Here is a 20,782-nt window from a genome sequence, read left to right on the forward strand (position 1 = left end):
GTAGAAGGACACGAAGAAAGGATGAGTCGGGCTATTAGACGGTCTTTGCATTGCAAAGATTTACTATGTTCTTAATGAAGAGGAAAGGATTTTAGGCAACCAGATGTGCAACCCAAGTTTTTTTCCGTGGAAGAGGTATCGTTATATTGCTATGTTGTGGATAGACAACGAAGAATTCTAATCTTGAGCTCATGGCCCCAGCTTCAATCTTAGGATGACAAAGTGTGGCGGTTAGGCTGATAAGGTCAGAGAGCAGAGCGTTGTCTGGAAATAGGGGGTTGCGGTGGTCAGGGTCAGGGATATACTGTACATCACTTAGTTTCGTACATTTGGAGTCGAGTTGAATAATTAGACAGAAACAACGCAAAGAGTAACTATCACAGTACAGCTAACGCAAGGATGGGATTATACTTTTGGAGTGTGCTGTGTCAGTCATTTTTGGACGGCATGATATCTCACGGCGGTGGCCCTCCTCAGATTGTCTGACGCGGGTTTGCAATAACCGAGAAAACCATCGTCCGGCACACACATTTCATTGAACCGAACTCGGCGAAGAGCAGTATACTTGCTACAGCTCGGTGGCTGCAATCAGTACAGCTCTGAAAGGCTGCAAACAGGTACGACACCACAGCGGTATTCGCGCCGTGGGCGGCACTCCTGGACCAACTGTTACGGTCTGCAGAAGTAGGTGATAAAAGCGTTGATTGTTCTAAGTGCCAGAGGCACTCAGAGATGCTGTCTAAATACATGTCAACACCCTGGCTCGTTATCCCTGTTGGTGGGTCAGTCAGATCTGACCCACTGGCAGTCATATACGGATGTCGCTACCAAAAGAACTGGCTCACCGCCAAATTTGACCGGCAGAATGAATCCGCTAAAAGCAACATAAAGTACAGTGGGGCAAAGCACTATAGCCACTAAAGCCTAGGTACTGTGGCCGATTGTTAGTGAAGATACCTTCTAAAACTTTAGCGACCTTGCATGGCTCGCGCACAAAGGCGGTGAGCCAGTTCTTTTGGTTGCGACATCCGTACTGTAACAATACTCATGGATCCACCAGAAGCTGATTCGTAGCTGACGGGCAGCAAAGACACGCCGATTAAGAAGTGCTACTCCTTGACGGAGCGACCAGGGCATCTGAGGCTGTACGGCAGCCAGTGTCAGCTGTCGGTAAAGGTCACTGTCAAGTGCCTGACTCGCGTACCTGTCTTTCCGCTTTAGCTGCTGGTCCCATTTACATCGGCGAAGTTACCGCGTCCGACATCCGAGGAAAGGTCCTCTCCTTCTGGCAGATGTTTTTTTTCAGTGGGATCTTTCATCGCGTATTGGATCAATTTTGCATGTGCTAGGAACCGGACGAACCTGGGTCACTGGGACTGGAAGATGGTAATTAAGCAGTAATCTTGACAGTCTGCGGTCCGACCCAACTCGAGCGTTGCACTGATCTATTGATCCAACGCCTTGTTCGGCGACGTCGACCATGTGGCAAAGGGCACGGGGCTCATAATTAGACATGGAGCTCTCCGCTGTGGCACCCCCTCTCGCCGACGATAAAAAGCCAGAGTCTGCCACGGTCGAGACGGTTTCCAAGAAGCAAGAATCAGTCTAAGATGCTTGGCCGATTTGGGGGCAACTGTTGCAAGTTATGCCTGTTTCAAGGTCCCGGGTAGCTCGCGTTGATTACCGACATGCTCAGCCACTGCTCTGGAAATATTGGCTCCAAGATGAACGTAGGAACGCATGATAATACATTGCAAAATCTGAACTGTTCTAGCTACAAAGTATTTAACCGGAGTCTATGCGTGCTCGGCTACCTCAGAGTCATAGAATTAGTTCTCAAATTTTGTTGAACAACTCACAGAGGTGAGTATACCTCCTTTGATTCACATTTAGATAAGATGTTCTGTTCTCGCCAATCATTAGGTAATAGCTGTGCTTTAAGCATCTTCTAAATTACTATTCGTCAATGTATCGTTCTTTCAAGGCGGCAAATGGAACTACTGGATTTGCACGGTGGGGTAATTAGCTTGATTTTCGCTGAGCGGTTTTTGTTACATCGCAGCTTTCAACGTAGAGTCGTCAAGTTCTCTCGTGCTGCCCCGCTGCTGGACCCTGAAACAGTACTGTATAAAATACCACTTCCCTGCCAACAATGGCCCCTCACCTTCTCGCTGGCGACGGGCCGCCGGAGCTCGTGATCCTCATCGTTGAGGCCTGCGAGAGCCTTAGGGATGTCCTGGCTCTCACTTCTACATGCCGCGCCATGCACCACATCGGCCGCGCTCACGCGGTGGATCATCTCTGGTCAGAGCTAGATGGCGAGACCCCGTGCTTGGAGGAGGCCTTGATCGCGGTGGGTGATTACCACCATTGATTGATTGATTTAGGTGAATACAAGCACTAATTCCTCCTCTCTAAACAAACAGGTCCGCATGACGGAGCTGGTTGCCGACGCAGAACGCCGCGGCGTGCTGCCGCCCCTGCGATTCTCTCCCGGAGAGCTGAGCAGGAGCCGCCGCAGGCCCACCATCCCGGAGCTGCAGGCGGCTCTTGCTCTCTCTCGGCTGGTCAGCGTCTTGGAGCTCGCCATCCGAAGGACGAACCCATTTACCCCGGGTGTTACGTTTCTGAGATGGTTACCTGATTATCCCCTGGTAGTCAAAGGGCGGGAATGGCAGGCTCGAGTGCACAAAGCAATTTACAGAGTCCTTATCTCTGCTGCTGCCCTAGCCGGAGCTTATATCGAGCCGCTTTTCGCCGCCAAGTCGCGGCCCGGCCTCGAGCTAATAGTCACAAGCACGACCAGGGGTCAGCTCTCGGAAAGGCAGCTCGAGTTCCTTGAGCAGTTTGCCGTTTGCAATATGAATCCGGCACCTGCGGCAGAGGAGGATGTCTTTGGCACCCTCGGCTCCTGGCTCCTCGAGACCATTCTATCTGACAGGAAAGGGCGAGAGGCAATGGCGAAGCGGTTCGACGAGGGTTATGGGCGAGCGCTGTATTGCAAAAACCGCGTTAGCTGTCCGGTAACCGCAGTCGAGGGTGGCAACCATTCCGACGCCCACTTCGTTGCCTGGGAAATCATGCAGATGCTCTGGGTCCGAGAACACCTCGGCCGATCTGTGAGCCGTCAGCGCCCGGCTCACGACGCTGGTAATGGGCCTTTCAGCGCCGACAAGAATCGGGAGGACAGGTCTGGAACCGCTAGTACGGCAGCGCGAGCTGTATTCTTTGGCGTATTCCAAACGGAGGAAGTAGACTCGGGTGACTTGGACCCTGAGGGTGCGCCGAACCCCTTCGCCCGCTTGGCCTACATCCCGGCGCAAGACGCAACCCGGTACGAGCTTGAGCCCATCGTCGATCACAATCGCGAGAACATGCTAAGACCCGTTAACGTCTGGGGCTCGAGCACCGCTATTTTCTTCCCCTGGATCCGCGGCTGCTCTGGGCGGCCAAACTGGAATCTTCATGACAACAACCAAGCGGCCGGCTCTCCCGTTGCGCCCCTTGCCAACAAATTCTTCGAGTACTTTCTGCGACGACACCTGGGTCTCCGGCTGTTGTCTAGCAGTTTTGACAACTCCACAGATCCAAGTTATCTAGCTTTCCTGGGCAGCCTGGCCATCTTCGCCCATGACGACGTCCTAGTACGCGAACCATACAAAGGCCCCAACGCTTCGGTCATATCGGACGCCTCTTATCTCGATGGCACGGAGCTGCTCACAAAGTCCGATCCACCGGCAGTTCGCGTCTTTCGTCATCAGTCGGATTGGTTCTCACCGGAGTAGTAACATAAATACGCTGCAGTTTCTGATAATCTCCGAGGGTCTCAACAGGCAACTTGGGTTTTTAGGATCGACTCTGAGGCCTTGAGAACTATTTAAGTGTGTGGCACGGATCTCGGACCTTCACTACCACTTTGCTTGCCTGCCGAAGTCGATCGCATACTCATGTACATTCACCGAACGAGCAGTCCAAACTGCATCTTATCTGTTCACATAGACATCGTAGTTACGACCGCAATGCCTTCGACAGCTGCCTGTCAGATAGCGCGGGTAAGGCCGTCCGGCAAAACATCTTTGCCGCTAGACGAGCGTGCGGTATGAGCCCGCTTCCGATGGTTTGCAGTCGGGACGATAAGGAGGTTTGTATTTTTTTTTTCTTGTGCTTGTGCTCTGATAATTAGAACGCCCTACATCCTTCGTGGAGGAGACAGGCGCTATAACGAGCGCGAATAGGCACTTGGCAGTGCCGATTCCATTAAGGCTGCGAGTCTCCCTGGTGCCGTTCTTCAGGGTTATATTGATCATGATCGTCCCGTCGGAAGCCCCACCTTAACCACGAGGCAAAAGCGGAGCCAAATCACCACTTATGGAGCAAGAGCTCAAATATCATCTGTTTTTCCTCGTCCGAGTTCCACCACATTCAAGCCACGTGAGAAGCAGAATAGGAGAGACCCTCTCAGGAAGCTTACCGTGTCTCTATATATTGATGTCGTACTAGGTAAGCGTGTGCTTCTGGAAAAATCCACGACGAAATATAACTATACAAGAAGAAAAGAGTGTATACTCTATAAGCGCGAATTAGTAAGGCTTCGTTTCACAGGCGAGTACCTCATGCTTGGTGGAGTAAGGCAAATGCCACAGCGCGAAGAGACAAAGTAAAGAAGTTGCCTTTGCCGATGTCATCGATGACCTCTGATAAAGCGACAGACTTGGACGGTCGATCGTCCGGGACATGTCAATCTTCGCCGCTGTGGCTAAAAAGTAACTCTCCCGACCCAGCGTTGCCACCAATTCAGGCCTGAACGCTCTTTCATGTTTGGATCGCGAGTCACGGATAACACGGAAGACATGAACATGAGAGCTGAATCGACCGGAACATGCAAGCCTCTCTATTAAGCCCGCACCAGAACGCCTGTATCCCCATTTCTATCCCATGCTTTTTCTTTCCAACCAAAGCAGTGCCACAAGCGATCTAGGACTCGTCTACCTCGACCAAAGAACCGGACAGCAAACCGCCCGTCATCCCGTCGCGCTCTATGCCTCTCTTGCCCTCGCTCGCTCGCTCGCTCGCTCGTTACTGTGCTATAGTTCCCCGGACGAATAGCATGCTCACTGACATAACTTGACACCGATCTCCCAGCTGAACTCGGGCCTACTCCGCCTCATCATCCGTATCGGGCGGCCTCGGTGTCCCCTTGGGACTGTTCAACCACTCGATGTGCCTGAGCCTCCTCCGCACCTCCCTCTCCTTCAGCTCTCGCTTGGTCAGCTTCTTCTTCTTCTTGGCCTTGAACTTCATGCTCTCCCCCGTGACGGCAGGAGGGGCCCCGTTATCCTCGGCCCCGCTGTTCACCGCGCTGCTCACCACGCTGGAGCTCGGCACGGGGCTGTTTAGCCCGCTGGTGACCGCCGAGGCAGGCTTGCTGGCCCCGCTGTCCTCGAACCGGTCGAGCGCCACCTGCGAGGTGCCCCGGTGCGTCACCCGCCCGTCCAGCACATGCCACTGCTCCGTTGCCAGAGCGCCGACAAACTCCTCGTTGTGTGAAATCATGACCACGCCGCCCTTGAAGTCGCGGATGGCCACGGCCAGGCCGCCGAGCGAGTCGCGGTCCAAGAAGTTGGTGGGCTCGTCGAGGACGAGCAGGTGCGGGTTGTTCCACATAGCGCCGGCGATGACCACCTTGACTTTCTGGCCGCCAGAGAGGGAACCAATCTCGTTGTGGTTGGCGATCTCAGGGTCGAGGCCCAGGTCTTCAAAGTGTTTGCTAATGACCGACGGCTGCAGCTCGCGGTACCCCAGGCCTTCGCGCGACGCCTCGTGATCGTCAAACTCCTGAACGAGCTTGTCGAAACCGAGCTCCAGAAGGGTCTCACGTGAGATTTGCGTGTTGTGCTTAGGGAGGAAGCCACGCCATTTGCTAAATAAAAGGGGCGTCAGTCAAAAAGGTTGGGACGCAACATGGGTTGTGAAGAGGGGAGGGGGGAGGAAAAGCACTCACACTTCGTATTGGAACGTCTTCTTGTACTTTTGTCTACCGACGAGCGCCTCGATCTGGCGCTTGCCCTTTCCGTCGCCAACATCGATGAACTTGTCCATCTGCTCCCTGTCCTTTTCGGACAAGATGCGGGTTTGCTTCAAGTGCACCTCGCGGTCATCGCCGTGGGCATATCGCCACTGCAGGTACTGGTTGGGCGTCTTCTCCAGGTGCATCTCGACGTGCTCCAGCGCGTGTTGCTTGATATACCCGATACGAAGGTTGGGGTGCTTCTCCACCTTCCCTGACGTGGGGATCAGCTCGCCCGTGAGCAGCTTGATCAGCGTCGACTTGCCCGCACCGTTGGGGCCAATGATAGCCACACGGGATGACAGCGAGAGCTGGCAAGAAACATCGCTCAGCGAAGGCTTCGGCGCGTTGGGATACGTGTACGAGACGTTGGTCATGCGGATGATGGCGCGCGTTTGGGATTTGACGCCCGAGAGTATGCCGGGAGGAGGGAATTTGAACTGCACGTTCGACGCCGACAACGTGTAATAGCTCTTGGCCTCCGGGCGGACCTTGACAAAGGCGGCAAGGTTACCCTTGTAGTGGGCGAGCTTTTTGTTGGGCTCGTAGTGGTAAATGTCGGTGGTGACCTCGTCTAGGAAACCAGAGTCGTGGGACACGATCAGGCTGGTAATCTCGGTGTGCGTCTTGAGATAGTTCTCGAGCCACTTGATATTGGCCACATCGAGATGGTTAGTCGGTTCGTCCAGCAGCAAGACATCCGCCCGCTGCAGCATGGCGCGCGCAAGAGCCAGCTTCATCTTCCAACCGCCGGACAGCGAGCCGACCTTCTGGGACTGCCTGCCCTCGGGGCCAGAGGTAAAGCCGAACTCTTCCAGCACGGCGGAGATTCTCTCCCTCCCTTCCTTCGCGATGGTTGGGTCCTTGCACATGAAATCCAGAATGCTAATGTCAGCATCCTCGCCCTGGTTATGCTCGACGTAGCAGGTGCGCAACACGTCTTGAGGGGGGAACCCTTCCAGTTTGCCACTAGCGATGCTCTTCATCAGCGTAGATTTGCCGGCACCATTCCTGCCACAGAGGCCATAACGGTGACCCTTGAGGAGCCGCAAGTTCGTGTGTGACAGCAGCAGCATACCGCCGTAAGCGAGCGAGAAGTCGGCGTTGACAATCTCAACCTCGCCGTCGTCTTCCTTCTCGGGGACGCCGTACTTGCGGTGGTCTTCCTCAACATAGAACTTGTGGACGGAAGCAGCGATGGCCTCAGCAGCTGGCGTCAGCGACCGGAGATAAGGCGTGATGTTGGCAGGAATGCGATCCAACTGCCGATGGTTCACGTCCTCGCTGACCATCTCGCAGATGTACGGGCGCGCCAGGTCGTATGCGGTCGAACCACCAGAGAGGCCACCATTCTTCTTAATCTCGTCGTCGAGGACCTTGGCAACGTCGTCGGCGGTGGTCCGCTCAACGATGGCCGTCTTTTCGTTGCCCATGGCCTTGTCCATCACACCCAGAGCCCGGGTTGCCAACTCGCGCACTTCGGGAAGAGAAGCTCTGTCGACGACGCTTTTGATGCCGGGTTGAAGCTTGGGCAAGAATGTCCGAGCCTCGATGGGGTCGTGGACCAATTTGGTCAAGTTCTCGGTGATGACGACCGTCTGGCGGAGAACTTCTTGAGGTGTGGTTGGGTTGTTGAGGGAGCGCTCCAGGAAGGGCGTAAGCAAGGCCAAGACGGGAGATGTGACGACGGCAACAAAAGTCGTCTGGGAGAGGGCGTGGATCGCTTTCTGCAGCGTCTCGGCCGAAGGGTGGTGCATCGTGTCGATAAGGAGGGGAATCCGCGGCGCAACATCGTCGTTGGAGAGCAAGGCAGTAAGGGAGTTCATGGTCTTGACAGCCTGCTTCTCGACCTCGCTCTTCATGTCGAGCATGCCGTTTTCGACCACCGGAATGAGTGTGGCGAGCTTGGAGCCCATTGCGTCGCGCAAAAGATCTTGCTCTTGCGCCTGTTCCTTGGTACTGCCGATTATTGGCTTGGCCTTGTCGGCCATCTTCTGCATTAACTTCAAGGCACCGACGACGCCTTGCCACTTGCCGCCGGACTTCTTGATGTACTGGATCAGTGCAGGCAGGAGACCAGCCACCATGGCTTCGACGCTCAGGTTGGCGAAGAGCGCATCGATTCCGTACTGGGCAGCATCGCGAACCACGGCGCCCTTGTCCGCGAGGGCATCGAGGGCACAATCGAGCATGCCGCCATCCTGGAGCAGGAGAACGACCTCGCTGATGGGTTGACGTGGCGGGAAACGTTCGAACAGGGCACCGAGTAAGTTCTGGGCGCTCTCGCGACGGAGGCCGCTCTTCTTATCGGCGGCGGCCTTCTTGACTTCGCTAAGGATGCCGTATTGGTGCAGACCGTGGAAGCCAACCGAGTTGAGCAGAAGCTCGCACAGGCCGTAGCAAGCTTCGATCGAGGCGTTTGAGGTTTTGGCGGTGAAGACGGTGTCGAGCAGGGACGTAACTTCGGCCTGCGTGGGGGCTGGGGCAGCGCCATCGGGCGGCTTGATGGGCACTGTCATGGTTGGCGGCGAGACGGTGTGAGCGGAAGCTGTCGGTTACCTCGGGGCTCCCAAAGCAGCGCGGCGCGATCCGAGACCTTGATGAGACAGATCGAAACGGATAAGGCGCGCGCAACAAAACTGTCTCTGCAACGGCGGGAGTTGCCCTCGACAGGATTTGATGTTGGCGAGGCGCGGGTTTTGCGGTTGGCAATGGGAACGTTGCCCCGCGCACCCTCGAAATTTTGCTGAGGAGAGGTCGTTATCGCGCTGTTGGAAAATTCCTTATCAACAGCCGGCGCCCAAGGCCCCACAACCTAAAGATGGCATTCCAATGAGGAGGGCAGGCGGGAACGCGATGTGCCAGGGTCACTCCCAGAAACTGTTCTTGGGGGGTGAACAGGCTGCTCCACAGGGGTCCAGGTGCTCATTCAGGGACCATGACCTCTCAGCGAGCGATGAACACAATTGTATTAGATGAACATGTACAGTACGACAATCCAGCGCGGTGGAGAGCGCTCTCCCAAGTCCAAGCACGTCAGTAGCATTTACAACTGGAGCTTGTATGTAGGTAACGCACATGAACACTGAATTCTGAGTGGCGGTATGTACATCATCGAAGCAAAAGACCCTCGTTTTATCCAGCAGAAAGGTTCGGTAGACGATGAGTTGTGGGGAACCCGACATGTCGTCTCTCTGGCACCATAGCGGCTGTGACAGTCAATTATGCCGGCTCCTTCCGAAGCGGCATGTGGTGTGGTTGCAGTTCCACACGCCGCCTGTGTATCCGTAATTAGCAGCTGGTCGACATGCATCCTTCCCAGAAATGTCAACCACTATCCTTTAATACCTCTCATGGCCAAGTTGGTCTCCAAAGCCAGTACTGGCCCTTGGGGCTGGGTTGTCATATTTTAAGGTCTCACTGGCCTGCGAGCGCAGATGTTCGCATTCGAATTAACACCCAGTTCTCAGCAATTGCCAGTTCTCAGCAATTGGTGAGATGCAACACAAGACAATTGGAGAGGCGATACAAAATAGATAGCTTGGATGCGATGCAAGGAACAAATTTTTGCTTAAATTTCATGTCGAATGTTGCGGTGGCCGGGGGCCGCGGGTTGTCGTGGGAGGAGCGTCAGCGCCCCACTGCAATCAGTACGATCCATCCGCGGCCACAGCACGGAACACGGACTTGTAGGCGAAAAATCGTCACCGAACAGATCGAATATAGCTCCGTACTCCATGGAAGCTGAGAGAACTTGTGATTTTCTTGCCTTCCCGTTTCCTGGTTGTTGACATGATCTGTCAGCTCGGATCCGAGCCATCCGAATCCTTCAAGTCAGCTTCCGTAGGGCTGAGCCGGGTGCATTATCACGGCGCGCTTGGGTGTGCTTAGAATCAGACCACAGGGGTTGCTATGCGCGTCCGCGGCGTAAAGCTAGCCGACTGCCGTCCACAGACCTGCTGACGAGTCTTGTCTAACGTCTTCCCGCTGCCCCCAGTGGAAGCGGTGAGCTTTGCAATTTTGTGTCGAATTTCTTTTTCTTTGCTTGGTTTCTAAACGATGTATTCTCAACCTTGGTGGTCTCTCACTCCTTATCGTTTTCGAGAAGCGGATGGTGTTTCCCCTGGATCGAGCTTGGAAATCATCCTGAACAATCATCTATACGTGTGCGAACAAAATAGGAGACATGGTCATGCAAAGAGTTTTTCATCGTATGTCTTAAGTCCCCGCGTCGAGTAATTAGATATTTAGCACACGTTCTATCGACGCTTGACAAACCAATGCCCACCCACACGCAATCTCGAAAGGTATTCAAAAGAACACTATGAATCGCCAAGTCTCGATAATAATCCTCTCAGCAAGGGATACCACTGAGGTGCTCTATCTAATTCTGGTATGATTTAAAAATCCTTCACCCTAGCGGAAACGCGCGTAGGTCTTCCGTGTAAGTGGCAAAAGGGGGGGGGGGGGGGGGAATGCTTTTGTGGAACCACCTTCTCCTTTCCGCAACACAACAATCCCAGCGAAAACATGATGAACAGAGATTCAGCAAGGTCCACAGAAAACCAATCCATTCCTTCGAGCCGGGAGATCAGCTGTAGCTGCCACAGCAAGTCCAACGTCCTTCTGTCCCGCCAAGCGATTCCAGGTAACGATATTAATAGCTCAGCCAGCGTGCGACACCCCGACCTCTCGCACCTGGTGTTCTTAACGCAATCCGTGTTGACGCAATTCAAGGCGTGTCAGGCGGAGTAGGGGCGTCCGGAGGCGGTTGGATCGGGCCGGGTTGGGGGTTCGGGGGCGGCGTGGGCGGTTTGACGGGGGTAGGCAGAGCCCACGGCGATCCGGGGAAGCGAAGAGAGTGTAAGCGAGGGTCGAGTTCATCATCGGCGGCGTCAAACGTATCGTCATAGTCGTCGGTGAGGTCAGAGAGGCCAACATCCTGTCCTCTCTGGAAAACTGGAAGGAGGGTATTCGATTCGAGAAAGTACACCTCCAGCTTCGGGAGCATTTTTTGATGTTCCGAGTGTCCGCGGGTTATCGACACGCGTTGCCGAAGTCTACGGTCGGAGACCTTCTGGTCTATATGTCTGAGGAACGCCTGTAATCACAAGATAATGTCTAGCTACGGCGGGGTCCCCGTGGGTTTAAATGCTTCTCAATCTTGACTCGGGAACGCATGGCATAGGAACGACCCAAGAAGTCATAGTCACACGGGCAGACCCGGCTTGTAACACAAGGACTGTGTAACTTTAGCTGAAATCCAGCTATTCATGACTATCCACTACCGCCGTCGCGCTTGGGAACTTGTAGCAACCGCAGAGACACACTGAAGGATCCGAGTGTGCCCCCACGGACGCTTCCTGGAGCTTCTGAACCCGACAGGGGGCGGTGGCAGCACGGGGGCCTCTCGGGACTCCGAACGGCGCAGTGATTGGAGGACGGAAAAGGGTCGGCCACGGGACCTTTGGCTGCGGCGAGTGAGGCGTGGGAAGGTAGGGAGGGGGCCGCCAATGTGTTCCATCGAAAATGGCATGGGAGGTGTATGTACCTTTGCAGCTGAAGGGCACTGGACCCCCTCGGGATCATTAGAATTGGAATCAAGGGAATAAAAGCGACGAAGCAAGCTCGGTGAGGTTGGCCAAAGGTGGAACGGGATAATTAATAATATATGGTGCGCAGCGGGACAGGGTATGTTCTGCGCTGTCAAGCCGTTGAGTGCGGTCCCAATAAGAACGTCGCGAATCCGAACTAATAGGATGGTATGTACAATGCGCATCTGCAAGTAAGCGGACAAGGGAGAGAACGTGATGAGTGATGAGGCGGTGATGGACGAGAGGTTTCGCGCAGGATTTGACGCAAAAATCCTGAGTGGTAGGGCAACGACCCGAGGTGCCTGGAATTCTTGTTGGTTTGGCGGCGGCTTCACCGATTCACTATCAGTCAAGGCCGCTAAACCACGGAACCCAGACGGCAATGACTCTTATCTCATCGGTGAATATCAATCTCGAGCGAGCCACCAGAGCGTTGCTGTTGGGGTCTCAGTGGGCCGGTCCAAGAGCGATGTGTTGTATCTTTCCTGCAGCTCCCCGCAGAGCCTGCCACATCTGCCAATTACTCGACCTGAGAGAGCCGAATCCGGCTTGGGAACAGTTTCCCTCTCGGTGCCACTGAGCCCGTGTAGGGCTGGAAATCCTCACCTTGTAAAGGTCTCGAGGACAAGCATGCAGGCGTTCGGCCCGAAGCGTCTGGCAGCTCATCCCGCTGCAATGTCCATTCGTATGCCCTTGACCGAATTTACCCAATTTGGTGTCTCATGCCGCAAATGTTCCGTGTCCTAAGGCCGGTTTAGGTCAATCTGGTGGACGTTGTATTTCTGCACAATGGGCTTGCCGGATTCTACTGGTCAGCAAAGATGCAGAAAGGTGACATCGAAGCAACAATTCCGGATATAACCGTTCAAAATGGCCATTGCCGCGGTATCATTCGTACATACCCCCATAAAAGATTCCCAAACTAGCTTCCGTGGGCATGACCAAGTGGCGCAGAGAGATCATTCCGCGCACAGGTGAGCGCTAGTGACATCGATCCTTGTCCTGTGCAACATGTGGCTTCATCAACGTAGGGCTGACTGCCAATGTTGATCCTTTGTGTGGGCGGAAGGACCAGAGAAGCTGAACAGAGTGGTCCTGGGTCGGATTGTGGTGTAGAGCACGAAGGACATGCCTAACTCATCTACACATAGCCCTGCTTGACGCGTCCTGCAGATCGAAAGAAAAACTCAATAGAAGTTTCGGGAACTTCATCTTCCGTCATCAAGCGAACCCCGAGCGCGAAGAGATGCTTGCGACTCAACACAGGAATCATCCAATTTCAGAACGTTCGAAGTTCGATTGTATCTGACGACAGCCTCCCGGCATCGTGACGGGGGGGTCTTGTCATCTAGAAGCCATTAGCCCAGCAACGCCGATGCTAAAACACACCAGCCAGGAAGAGCCCATCTCCATTCTTTTTCGTGACCCCTGCCCAAAACGCCGACCGTTTCCGAAGATCCACACGTCCATTTTTAAAATGTATGATGTACCGTTTATCTCCAGTCCCTGCTGCGGCTGCGGCTTCTACTGCGGCGATTATAGGTGTCATAGCTGTCGCGGCTGGGACTCCTGCGCCTGCCGTAACCGCGGCCGCCTCGGTGACTACGGCCGCCGCGGCCCTGCGGGGTTCGCGAGCGGGATCTCGAGGAATAGGATGCCGAGCGCGAGCGGTATCTGCGGGTACCACTGGGTGCAGGCGACCGGGAACGGGACACAGACCTGGGGCGGTAGACATCCGAACGATGACCATACCGACCCGAGCCACCGGCGGCTGGTGATCTCCACCCGCGGCCTCCCGGAGCGCCACCGCCGCCAGATGATCCGAGAACGGACCTGACGTTAGCCGGGGGACCACGAGGCCCGCGACGGGCTGCTGGTGGAGGAGGCGAGACTTTGCGGCGCGGAAGAACGATCGACACGTGAATGGTGCTGCCGTCAAGTTGGGCTTCGTGCATGTGCGTAATGGCAGCTTGAGCGTCTGCCTCGTTGAAGTAGAGAATGTAGGCCGTGCCGCGATTCAAGCCGGCTGCATCGACGTCAGCATCAATTTGGCTCTCGACGTGCGACTGGCGTCAGGTCCAACTCACATTGCCTGTTGACTGGGAGATCCAGATCATCAATTTCGCCATACTCGCCAAATATTTCGCAAAGGTGGTCCTCATTGACATTCTTGGTCAGGCGCTCGACAACAATCTAGGGTGTGGTCGGTTAGCATTTCGTTGTTCAATACTCCATCTTCCCACGAAAGGCTTGCCTTGGTCGATTTCGGCGGGGGACTGTCGCTACGAGTCCTGCTGCGCGAGCGGCTCAAGTCCCGACTGTAACTCCGACCGCGCGAGTAGCTGCGAGAACGGGTGCGGCTCCGACTCGGCGTTCGACTGCGACTGGGCGTGCGGCTCAAGCTTCGGCCGCGGCTCCAGCTCCGGTATCTGCCGTTGCGTGCGGGGGAACGGAAGTTGCCATCTCCGTCGTAGGAGCGGCGGCGGTCCATGGGAGGCGAGGGCGATCGAGAGAGCTGTGAGCGAGGTGTTCGCGACCGAGAGCGCGGCATATTGTCGAGAGCCATGGGTTCGTTGGCTCTGGCGGGAGAGTCCATGGTAACACGACTCGCGCGGCGAGCGAATCAAATGCTACCGGAAGAAATTGGGAAGGCGGGTTGGGTTTGGTTGCGACAGCTGGAAGGCTGCACCGAACGAAGCCTCTCTTGCGCGCCTGCTCAATTGAGGAACAACGCGCTGCGCAAACCACGTGATTGGACAAATGAGTGCCGTGCCCCACTGGCTCTTCCATCTGCGTCACCCGCTTGAGGCAGGCACTTTCGCAAGTGCCCCTGATGAGACCTGCAGCACACCTGACAGCTCCCAGAGAAATTGGAGTATGTGTTCTCAGGTAAGGTAGTTGCCTATGTATGTACATCATGTACGTATGTAGGTACCTATGTCCAGTGCATACCTGGATATCGCCGGAAAAAAAAGTTGCCCAAGCTCGTAGCTGCGTCGTCGAAGAGGAATCGTTCGCCGGCAGCCAGCATGACGTTGCTTCCATAACTTAAGAGGCCGGGAAGGACTCGATCTGAAAAACAAAGATATTGCTGCCTGCTTTGCTAGACGTTGCGATTAGCTTGAAGCAGCTCAAAGGTCGCCGCGCGATGCCCTCTTGTCACCAAGCTCCTGGTCTTCCGTCATGGGTCCCTCGTCATTGGACAAACAGCCCATCACCACGCCTGGAGGCGCAAGCCATGATGCCTTTTACTTTGGCGTCACGCCGTTAATCGCTATCACAGCAACAAAACAAGATTCAGGTCTTTAAGGTCACATAGGCGATGGTGGGTAATGAGCAAGGCATTAAAAGGGGGGTTGGTCTTCGGGTTGCGTGGTAAGCGTATTCCCAACGGTAATCCTCCACTCTTCACCCCTTCCACCGAAAACGGACGCTTAATATCGCTCACAACATACACATCATGGGCCTCTTCTCGCGTCACGCCGACGAGCCGGCCCCTCAACGCCACCCAGCTTACGAGGAGCGCCAACCACTCTATGAGCAACCACCAAGAAGGCACGGCCTCTTCGGAAGTAAGCACCGCTCTCCTCCTCGGGAGCCGATCACTGCCACCCAAAGCACACGGAGCAGCACCACAACGTCGTCTCCCGATCACACCAGCGGCAGCCAGCGTGGCGGCGGCTTGCTACACCGCTCCTTTGGCAATGGAAACCGGGATGAGATGGACCCCAGCATCGTATAAGCCCGGGAGCGCCTCATGGCCGCCGAAACTGCTGAGATGGAGGCCGACCGCGCCCTGATGGCCTCCCGCGAAAGCGTTCGCGAGGCCCGCGAGAACGTACGCATGCTTGAGCTTGAAGCCAAGGAGGAGGTTAGGAGGGCCAAGATCAAAGAGCACCACGCTAAGGAGTTCTCTAAGAGGGGAAAGTTGCTGGGGAGTAAGTGGCCTGACTTCGTCACTGCCGTGGACTGATTGCTGACATGGCGTACGGTACGATTAGTAGACTGTTTGGAACACTTGACAGTCACAGAATCGGGTATGAGTCTCTCATTATGGTACAAAATCGCGAATAGGAACGGCGCCTATTTCCGCTTACATCGTCATTTGTTACGCTGTATAACTCCTGTACAATCTTGCTTTCCGCAGGTACCATTTCAGTTGCGTTTTTTGAACCAAACGTTCACCCGTCCACAACCCCCGCTTTCTTGCGGTAATTAGCACCTCGTAATTAGTATAACGAATGGGAATGTCAAGAGAGGCTTTGTTGAAACAATGCGTAACTAGGACATGTTGAAGCTTCTAGTTTCTAACGCGAGGCGAAACGAGTAAGGACCTTCTCCGTTTTGCGCCCAAGTTTGCCTGTCGCAGCACCATCTGGGAGGAGTTTGATAACCTCCGATGTTAATTTATTATTCCCATATGATATGGGAGTGGAGTGTTGCTCGTGGCTGTTGTATCTTGCTCCATGTGTTGCGCGAAGCATTGCTATTGGGCGGTGGGCCAAAATACCGATGATTTCTTTTGTTCTGGATTGACAAAATTTCGCAAAAGTTCGTAGCTATTGCTGGTGTTGTTGGATTAACCGGGGCCGGCGGTCGTTTCGGCGCCGGGAAAGACAGAGGCCAAACCCTTGAAAGCGCTCTTTGAGCCACCCCAACCAAATCTTGATCTCGAGCTCCCATTGCCGAAGATATGACGGCAAAGGGGAAATAGACTTGTTTTGGACACTTAATCTGGCGGCGGTGTTTCAGTCACGGATACTTGGCAGCTCAAGCTGGCATCAAAGCACGAATTGGTGCATCTTTCTGCTAAGTGCTCCTCTATATCACTCTATATCATCACCGGGAGGGCCAGTGCAGGCACTTCCTTGGTTTCCTAGCCTCGTTAGGGAATGTAGTATGGAAACGTTTCTACTGTTCCATCTTCCTTTTCTTTGGGATTAAAAAAAAAAAAAAAAGAAGGTGGGGGGCGTATAAGGGCTGCCACAAAGCGTGACGATTAATTAATTGTCCCATAAGGTCAATCGTGTTCAGACGGAGGAAGGCGCGCTCCTTCCCGTATCTGTTTCCGCGCTGCTCCTTTTAAGTGGAATCAGTTTACTTTGTTTCTGCACCTACTTAGCTTAAAGCCTACTTCACAAACTCATTAAATCATGCGAAACTGCAAAAGCGACGCCGCAATTGCTGCTTCCAGCAATTGCACCTAAGTAGGCCGTAGGTATTCTGACACACCCCCCAGATCGAGGAAAGAGGCTTGACTCGATCTGCCTCACCAACTCTCTCGTGACCCACTGGTACTCCCCATCGGATGTGCCCCGGCCTTGCACTCCATTCATTGAGGACCGTACCTACTTATAGCACTATACTCTTCTAGGATATACCCGCGCCTTAGTATTCCTAGAGTGCTAAACTTGGTCTTTGAGTGTGATTCGAACCTGGGGCCTCTCTCGTGCAATCCTGGCTTATGTGCGCCGAGGAATTGCGGTGCTCAGACCGCTACGCCAACCGGGCTCATAACTGCGAAACTGCAAAAGCGACGCCGCAATTGCTGCTTCCAGCAATTGCACCTAAGTAGGCCGTAGGTATTCTGACAAATCACTAATAGTAATTAAGTCAAGGTGCTAAACGACCGACAGCCTCGTCACTATCGGCATCATCACATCGTATCCGGTGCTGCAAAACCAGTTTGGACTGCAAAACGACGAACTGATTCAGTTTCATCTTCAGCGGTATCTTGGGCCTTATTAGGATTACTTGTCACTCTTGCGTCTGGAAAAGTTGATTCTCCGCGTTTTCTTTGGCCAGTCAGCATTCAGCTTTCACTGCCGAGATGCAATTCTGCGTTGCTCTCTTATTGGGAGTTGTATCTGGCGTCTGGGCGGCCTACTGGATGGAGGACCTTCACCGCCAGGGTCTCGCACCGTTCGCTGAAGCAAGCAGATACAGCGTCTTCAGAAATGTGAAGCAGTGGGGAGCTAAGGGAGATGGAGGTAAGATCTGTGCTGCACCACGAGTTGTTCCCGCTGACGGTTGTCTAGTTACCGACGATACCGCAGCCATCAATGCCGCAATTAGCGACGGCGATCGTTGCGGCGGCCCGGACTGTGTTGGCTCAACCACGACGCCGGCCATTGTTTATTTCCCTCCCGGAACTTACATGATCAGTTCGCCAATTTTCAGCTACTACTATACCCAAATTATTGGCGACCCTACCAATATGCCAGTCATCAAAGCTTCCCAAAACTTTCCTACCAATGTGCTCGCCATGCTGGATGCCGACCGTTACATGGACAACGGAAGTAGGTAGTTTCTGCCATATGGTCAAACTTTCGTTGCTAACGTGGTTGGCTCCAGGGCTCAACTTTCTCGCAACAAACGTCTTCTTCAGACAGCTTCGCAACCTCGTCTTTGACACAACGGCTGTTCGTGGGACGATCACCGGAATCCATTGGCCATCCTCCCAAGCGACCCTGGTCCAGAACTGCGTCTTCAAGCTTTCCTCTAGAGAAGATGACACCCACGTCGGTATTTTCATGGAAGAAGGGAGCGGGGGCATGATGGCAGACCTTATATTCCACGGCGGCAAATACGGCGCTCGGTTTGGCAACCAGCAGTACACGATGCGAAATCTAACATTCTATGACTGCGATACGGCCATCGAGCAGATATGGAATTGGGGATGGACGTACAAATCGCTTAAGGTTGTTGGTTCCCGCGTAGGTATCAACATGTCTTCAAGCGATGTTGGCTCAGTCACTCTGCTCGACAGCTCGTTTGTCAATGTCAGCACAGCTTTGATATCTGGCCGCATTCCCGGAAACAAGATTGGTCTTGGATCACTGCTGATCCAGAATGTCGAATACAAAAACGTTCCGACAGTATTGGCAGAAGCTGATGGGAGGCCGCTTCTATTGGGAGACGCGAACGGGACAGTCTACGACAGAGGTTACGCAAGAGTGGGCACTCCAAATACGTTGATTCGATTTGAACATGCTATTAACTTCACCACTAGGGCAACACATATGCTCCGAATGGGCCCTTGTGGCTTGAGGGACACGAGTTTAACTTTTCTCAACCTTCGACCCTTAAAATCGGAGACCGGTACTACGAGAGATCAAAACCGCAGTACGAGGACTACTCTTCTTCGGACTTTATATCAGCCCGAGATCACAATGCCTTCGGCGATGGGCGCACCGACGACACGGACATGATCAACAAGGTCATCCAGGCTGCCGCGAATTCATCATACATCGCCTTCTTAGATGCCGGTTATTACAGGGTCACAGATACCATATTCATCCCACCCAACACTCGAGTCATGGGCGAAGGACTCGCCACCGTCATCATGGGGACGGGGGAGAAGTTCTCGGATCCAAATAACCCACGCCCTGTGGTACAGGTTGGGAAGCTTGGTGATACTGGGTTTGTCGAAATTAACGACCTCATCGCGTCGACGCAGGGGCCAGCTGCAGGCGCCATCATGATCGAGTACAATCTCAACACGCCAGCAGCTGAGAGCATGTGTAGTCTGGGAAGCCCCCCGTCGGGGATGTGGGATGTCCATGTCCGCGTCGGTGGCTTCAGAGGATCTCAGCTTCAAGTTGCTGAGTGTCCCACGACCCCCGAGAGGCTTGACTACGTCAACCCGTCATGCATCGCTGGTTATATGGGTATGCATATCTCTCCGAGCGCTCGAAATCTGTACCTGGAAAACAGCTGGATATGGGTGGCAGACCATGACGTTGATGATTGGAACCAGACCCAAATCAGCGTCTTCGTGGCACGGGGAATGCTGGTTCAGGGGAGCCGTATCTGGTTGGTTGGAAGCTCTGTTGAGCATCACGCGTTGTACCAGTACCAGCTGCTCAACGCTTCGGATGTCTGGATGGGGCAGATCCAAACAGAAACCCCTTACTACCAACCCAACCCACCAGCATCGTACCCTTTCACCCAGCTGAACGACAGCATTCGCGATCCTGATTTTACAGTTGACTGCAGGGAACGCGAGACGGAGAACTCCTTGAGCTCACAAGGTAACCCGTCATGCGCAATGGCATGGGGACTTCGCATTATTGGCTCCCAGAATGTGGTGGTGTTCGGAGCGGGCCTGTACAGTTTCTTCAACAATTACAACACGAGCTGCAGCACCGTCGAGTCGGGTGAGAACTGCCAGGCGCGCATTTTCTGGGTTGGCCAGGACACGTCCGACGGAGCTGAACGCCAAGGTAGCGCTGAAGGCGAGGAGATGCTAGCAGTGGAGGTGTACAACCTCAACACGATCGGCAGCGTCATCATGATCACCCAATCTGGGTTGGATATGGCGACATGGGCTCAGAACAGGGCGACGTTTGCGAGCACACTGGCTGCTTTCCGTTCTGAGGGCCACAGGATGGCGCTATAGCAAGCATCTTGTAAGGTGATGCAGGACTTTGTTAGGCACGGCCAGCGATGCTGGCACCAGAGCGTGCGACTGACAGCGCCTCTGGCTGAGTTGCCATAACGTTTCACTCTGCCCATGTGTACTTAGATGTAGTTGATCAACTGATCCAGAGTTCTGGGGCACCAAAGGAACAAGGAGAAATTGACCTTCACCTCAACTTTTTCTGCAAGCACCCACTAGGACACTATTGGTCCTAGGTAGGAGAAACATCTATACAGAAGGTTTATGTAATAATTGCACGGCACCCCATCCCTTGTGTTATTTACCCGGTTCAATTGTAAAAATCTTAGTGTCCAGGACGTCTCAGTGGGTTTAGCATTCCGTTATCAAGATTTCCAAAGGTTTAATCGTGTTTGCTTTGTAACCTTGTTGTTTTGCAACTGTCTTGAATCTGTAAAATCTGCTCCTCACGACGAGCCTGGATGTGTGTGAACAAAGAGCGAATTTAATTCGAGTTCACTTCCTACGCTGCACTACCCCTATCCGACCTGCCGAAGAGCTTTTACATGAGACCCGAAGATGGCAGACGGTTATCCCCTGCCGCTGATGATCATTCCGGCTCGTGTACCACACAAGCGGACTGTGTTTGTCCTCCACTCTACTACAGAGGCTCCACAAGAACAAGTTCACTCACGGCACGCAGGCGCTCATCCAACATCGCCCACAGTGTAACTGCCCGAA

At 54.0% G+C, this 20,782-nt stretch overlaps 6 protein-coding genes across 6 annotated transcripts; 4 read left to right on the forward strand and 2 right to left on the reverse strand.

Moving 5' to 3' along the window:
• Nucleotides 1-2,152: 2,152 nt before the first annotated feature.
• On the forward strand, nt 2,153-3,785 carry MYCTH_2113155 (uncharacterized protein; the record flags this gene model as incomplete). The annotated part of the gene is made up of 2 exons (XM_003666401.1): nt 2,153-2,353; nt 2,427-3,785. The coding sequence occupies 2 exons, from the start codon at nt 2,153-2,155 to the stop codon at nt 3,783-3,785; spliced, it is 1,560 nt and encodes a 519-aa protein (XP_003666449.1).
• A 1,345-nt stretch (nt 3,786-5,130) lies between these two features.
• Nucleotides 5,131-8,898, reverse strand: MYCTH_2311147 (uncharacterized protein). Its single transcript, XM_003666402.1, has 2 exons — nt 6,002-8,898; nt 5,131-5,920 (listed from the first exon to the last, which is right to left on the reverse strand). Exons 1-2 carry the CDS (start codon nt 8,584-8,586, stop codon nt 5,155-5,157), a joined length of 3,351 nt encoding a protein of 1,116 aa, XP_003666450.1. The 5' UTR covers nt 8,587-8,898; the 3' UTR covers nt 5,131-5,154.
• Nucleotides 8,899-11,877: 2,979 nt separating this feature from the next.
• On the forward strand, nt 11,878-12,992 carry MYCTH_90598 (uncharacterized protein; the record flags this gene model as incomplete). Its single annotated transcript, XM_003666403.1, has 3 exons — nt 11,878-12,346; nt 12,588-12,635; nt 12,835-12,992. 3 exons carry the CDS (start codon nt 11,878-11,880, stop codon nt 12,990-12,992), a joined length of 675 nt encoding a protein of 224 aa, XP_003666451.1.
• A 376-nt stretch (nt 12,993-13,368) lies between these two features.
• MYCTH_2084160 (uncharacterized protein) lies at nt 13,369-14,328 on the reverse strand (the record flags this gene model as incomplete). The annotated part of the gene is made up of 3 exons (XM_003666404.1): nt 13,916-14,328; nt 13,749-13,854; nt 13,369-13,687 (listed from the first exon to the last, which is right to left on the reverse strand). Coding segments are annotated over exons 1-3 (765 nt in total), but the record flags the coding sequence as incomplete, so codon positions are not given.
• Nucleotides 14,329-14,850: 522 nt separating this feature from the next.
• On the forward strand, nt 14,851-15,651 carry MYCTH_2311150 (uncharacterized protein). The gene has a single exon (XM_003666405.1). It carries the CDS (start codon nt 15,419-15,421, stop codon nt 15,632-15,634), a length of 216 nt encoding a protein of 71 aa, XP_003666453.1. The 5' UTR covers nt 14,851-15,418; the 3' UTR covers nt 15,635-15,651.
• Nucleotides 15,652-17,491: 1,840 nt separating this feature from the next.
• On the forward strand, nt 17,492-20,151 carry MYCTH_98521 (glycoside hydrolase family 55 protein; the record flags this gene model as incomplete). The annotated part of the gene is made up of 5 exons (XM_003666406.1): nt 17,492-17,651; nt 17,718-17,960; nt 18,016-18,617; nt 18,674-19,948; nt 20,098-20,151. 5 exons carry the CDS (start codon nt 17,492-17,494, stop codon nt 20,149-20,151), a joined length of 2,334 nt encoding a protein of 777 aa, XP_003666454.1.
• Nucleotides 20,152-20,782: the final 631 nt, after the last annotated feature.

Source organism: Thermothelomyces thermophilus, chromosome 6, assembly GCF_000226095.1.
Source record: "Thermothelomyces thermophilus ATCC 42464 chromosome 6, complete sequence".
NCBI classification, from domain to species: domain Eukaryota; kingdom Fungi; phylum Ascomycota; class Sordariomycetes; order Sordariales; family Chaetomiaceae; genus Thermothelomyces; species Thermothelomyces thermophilus.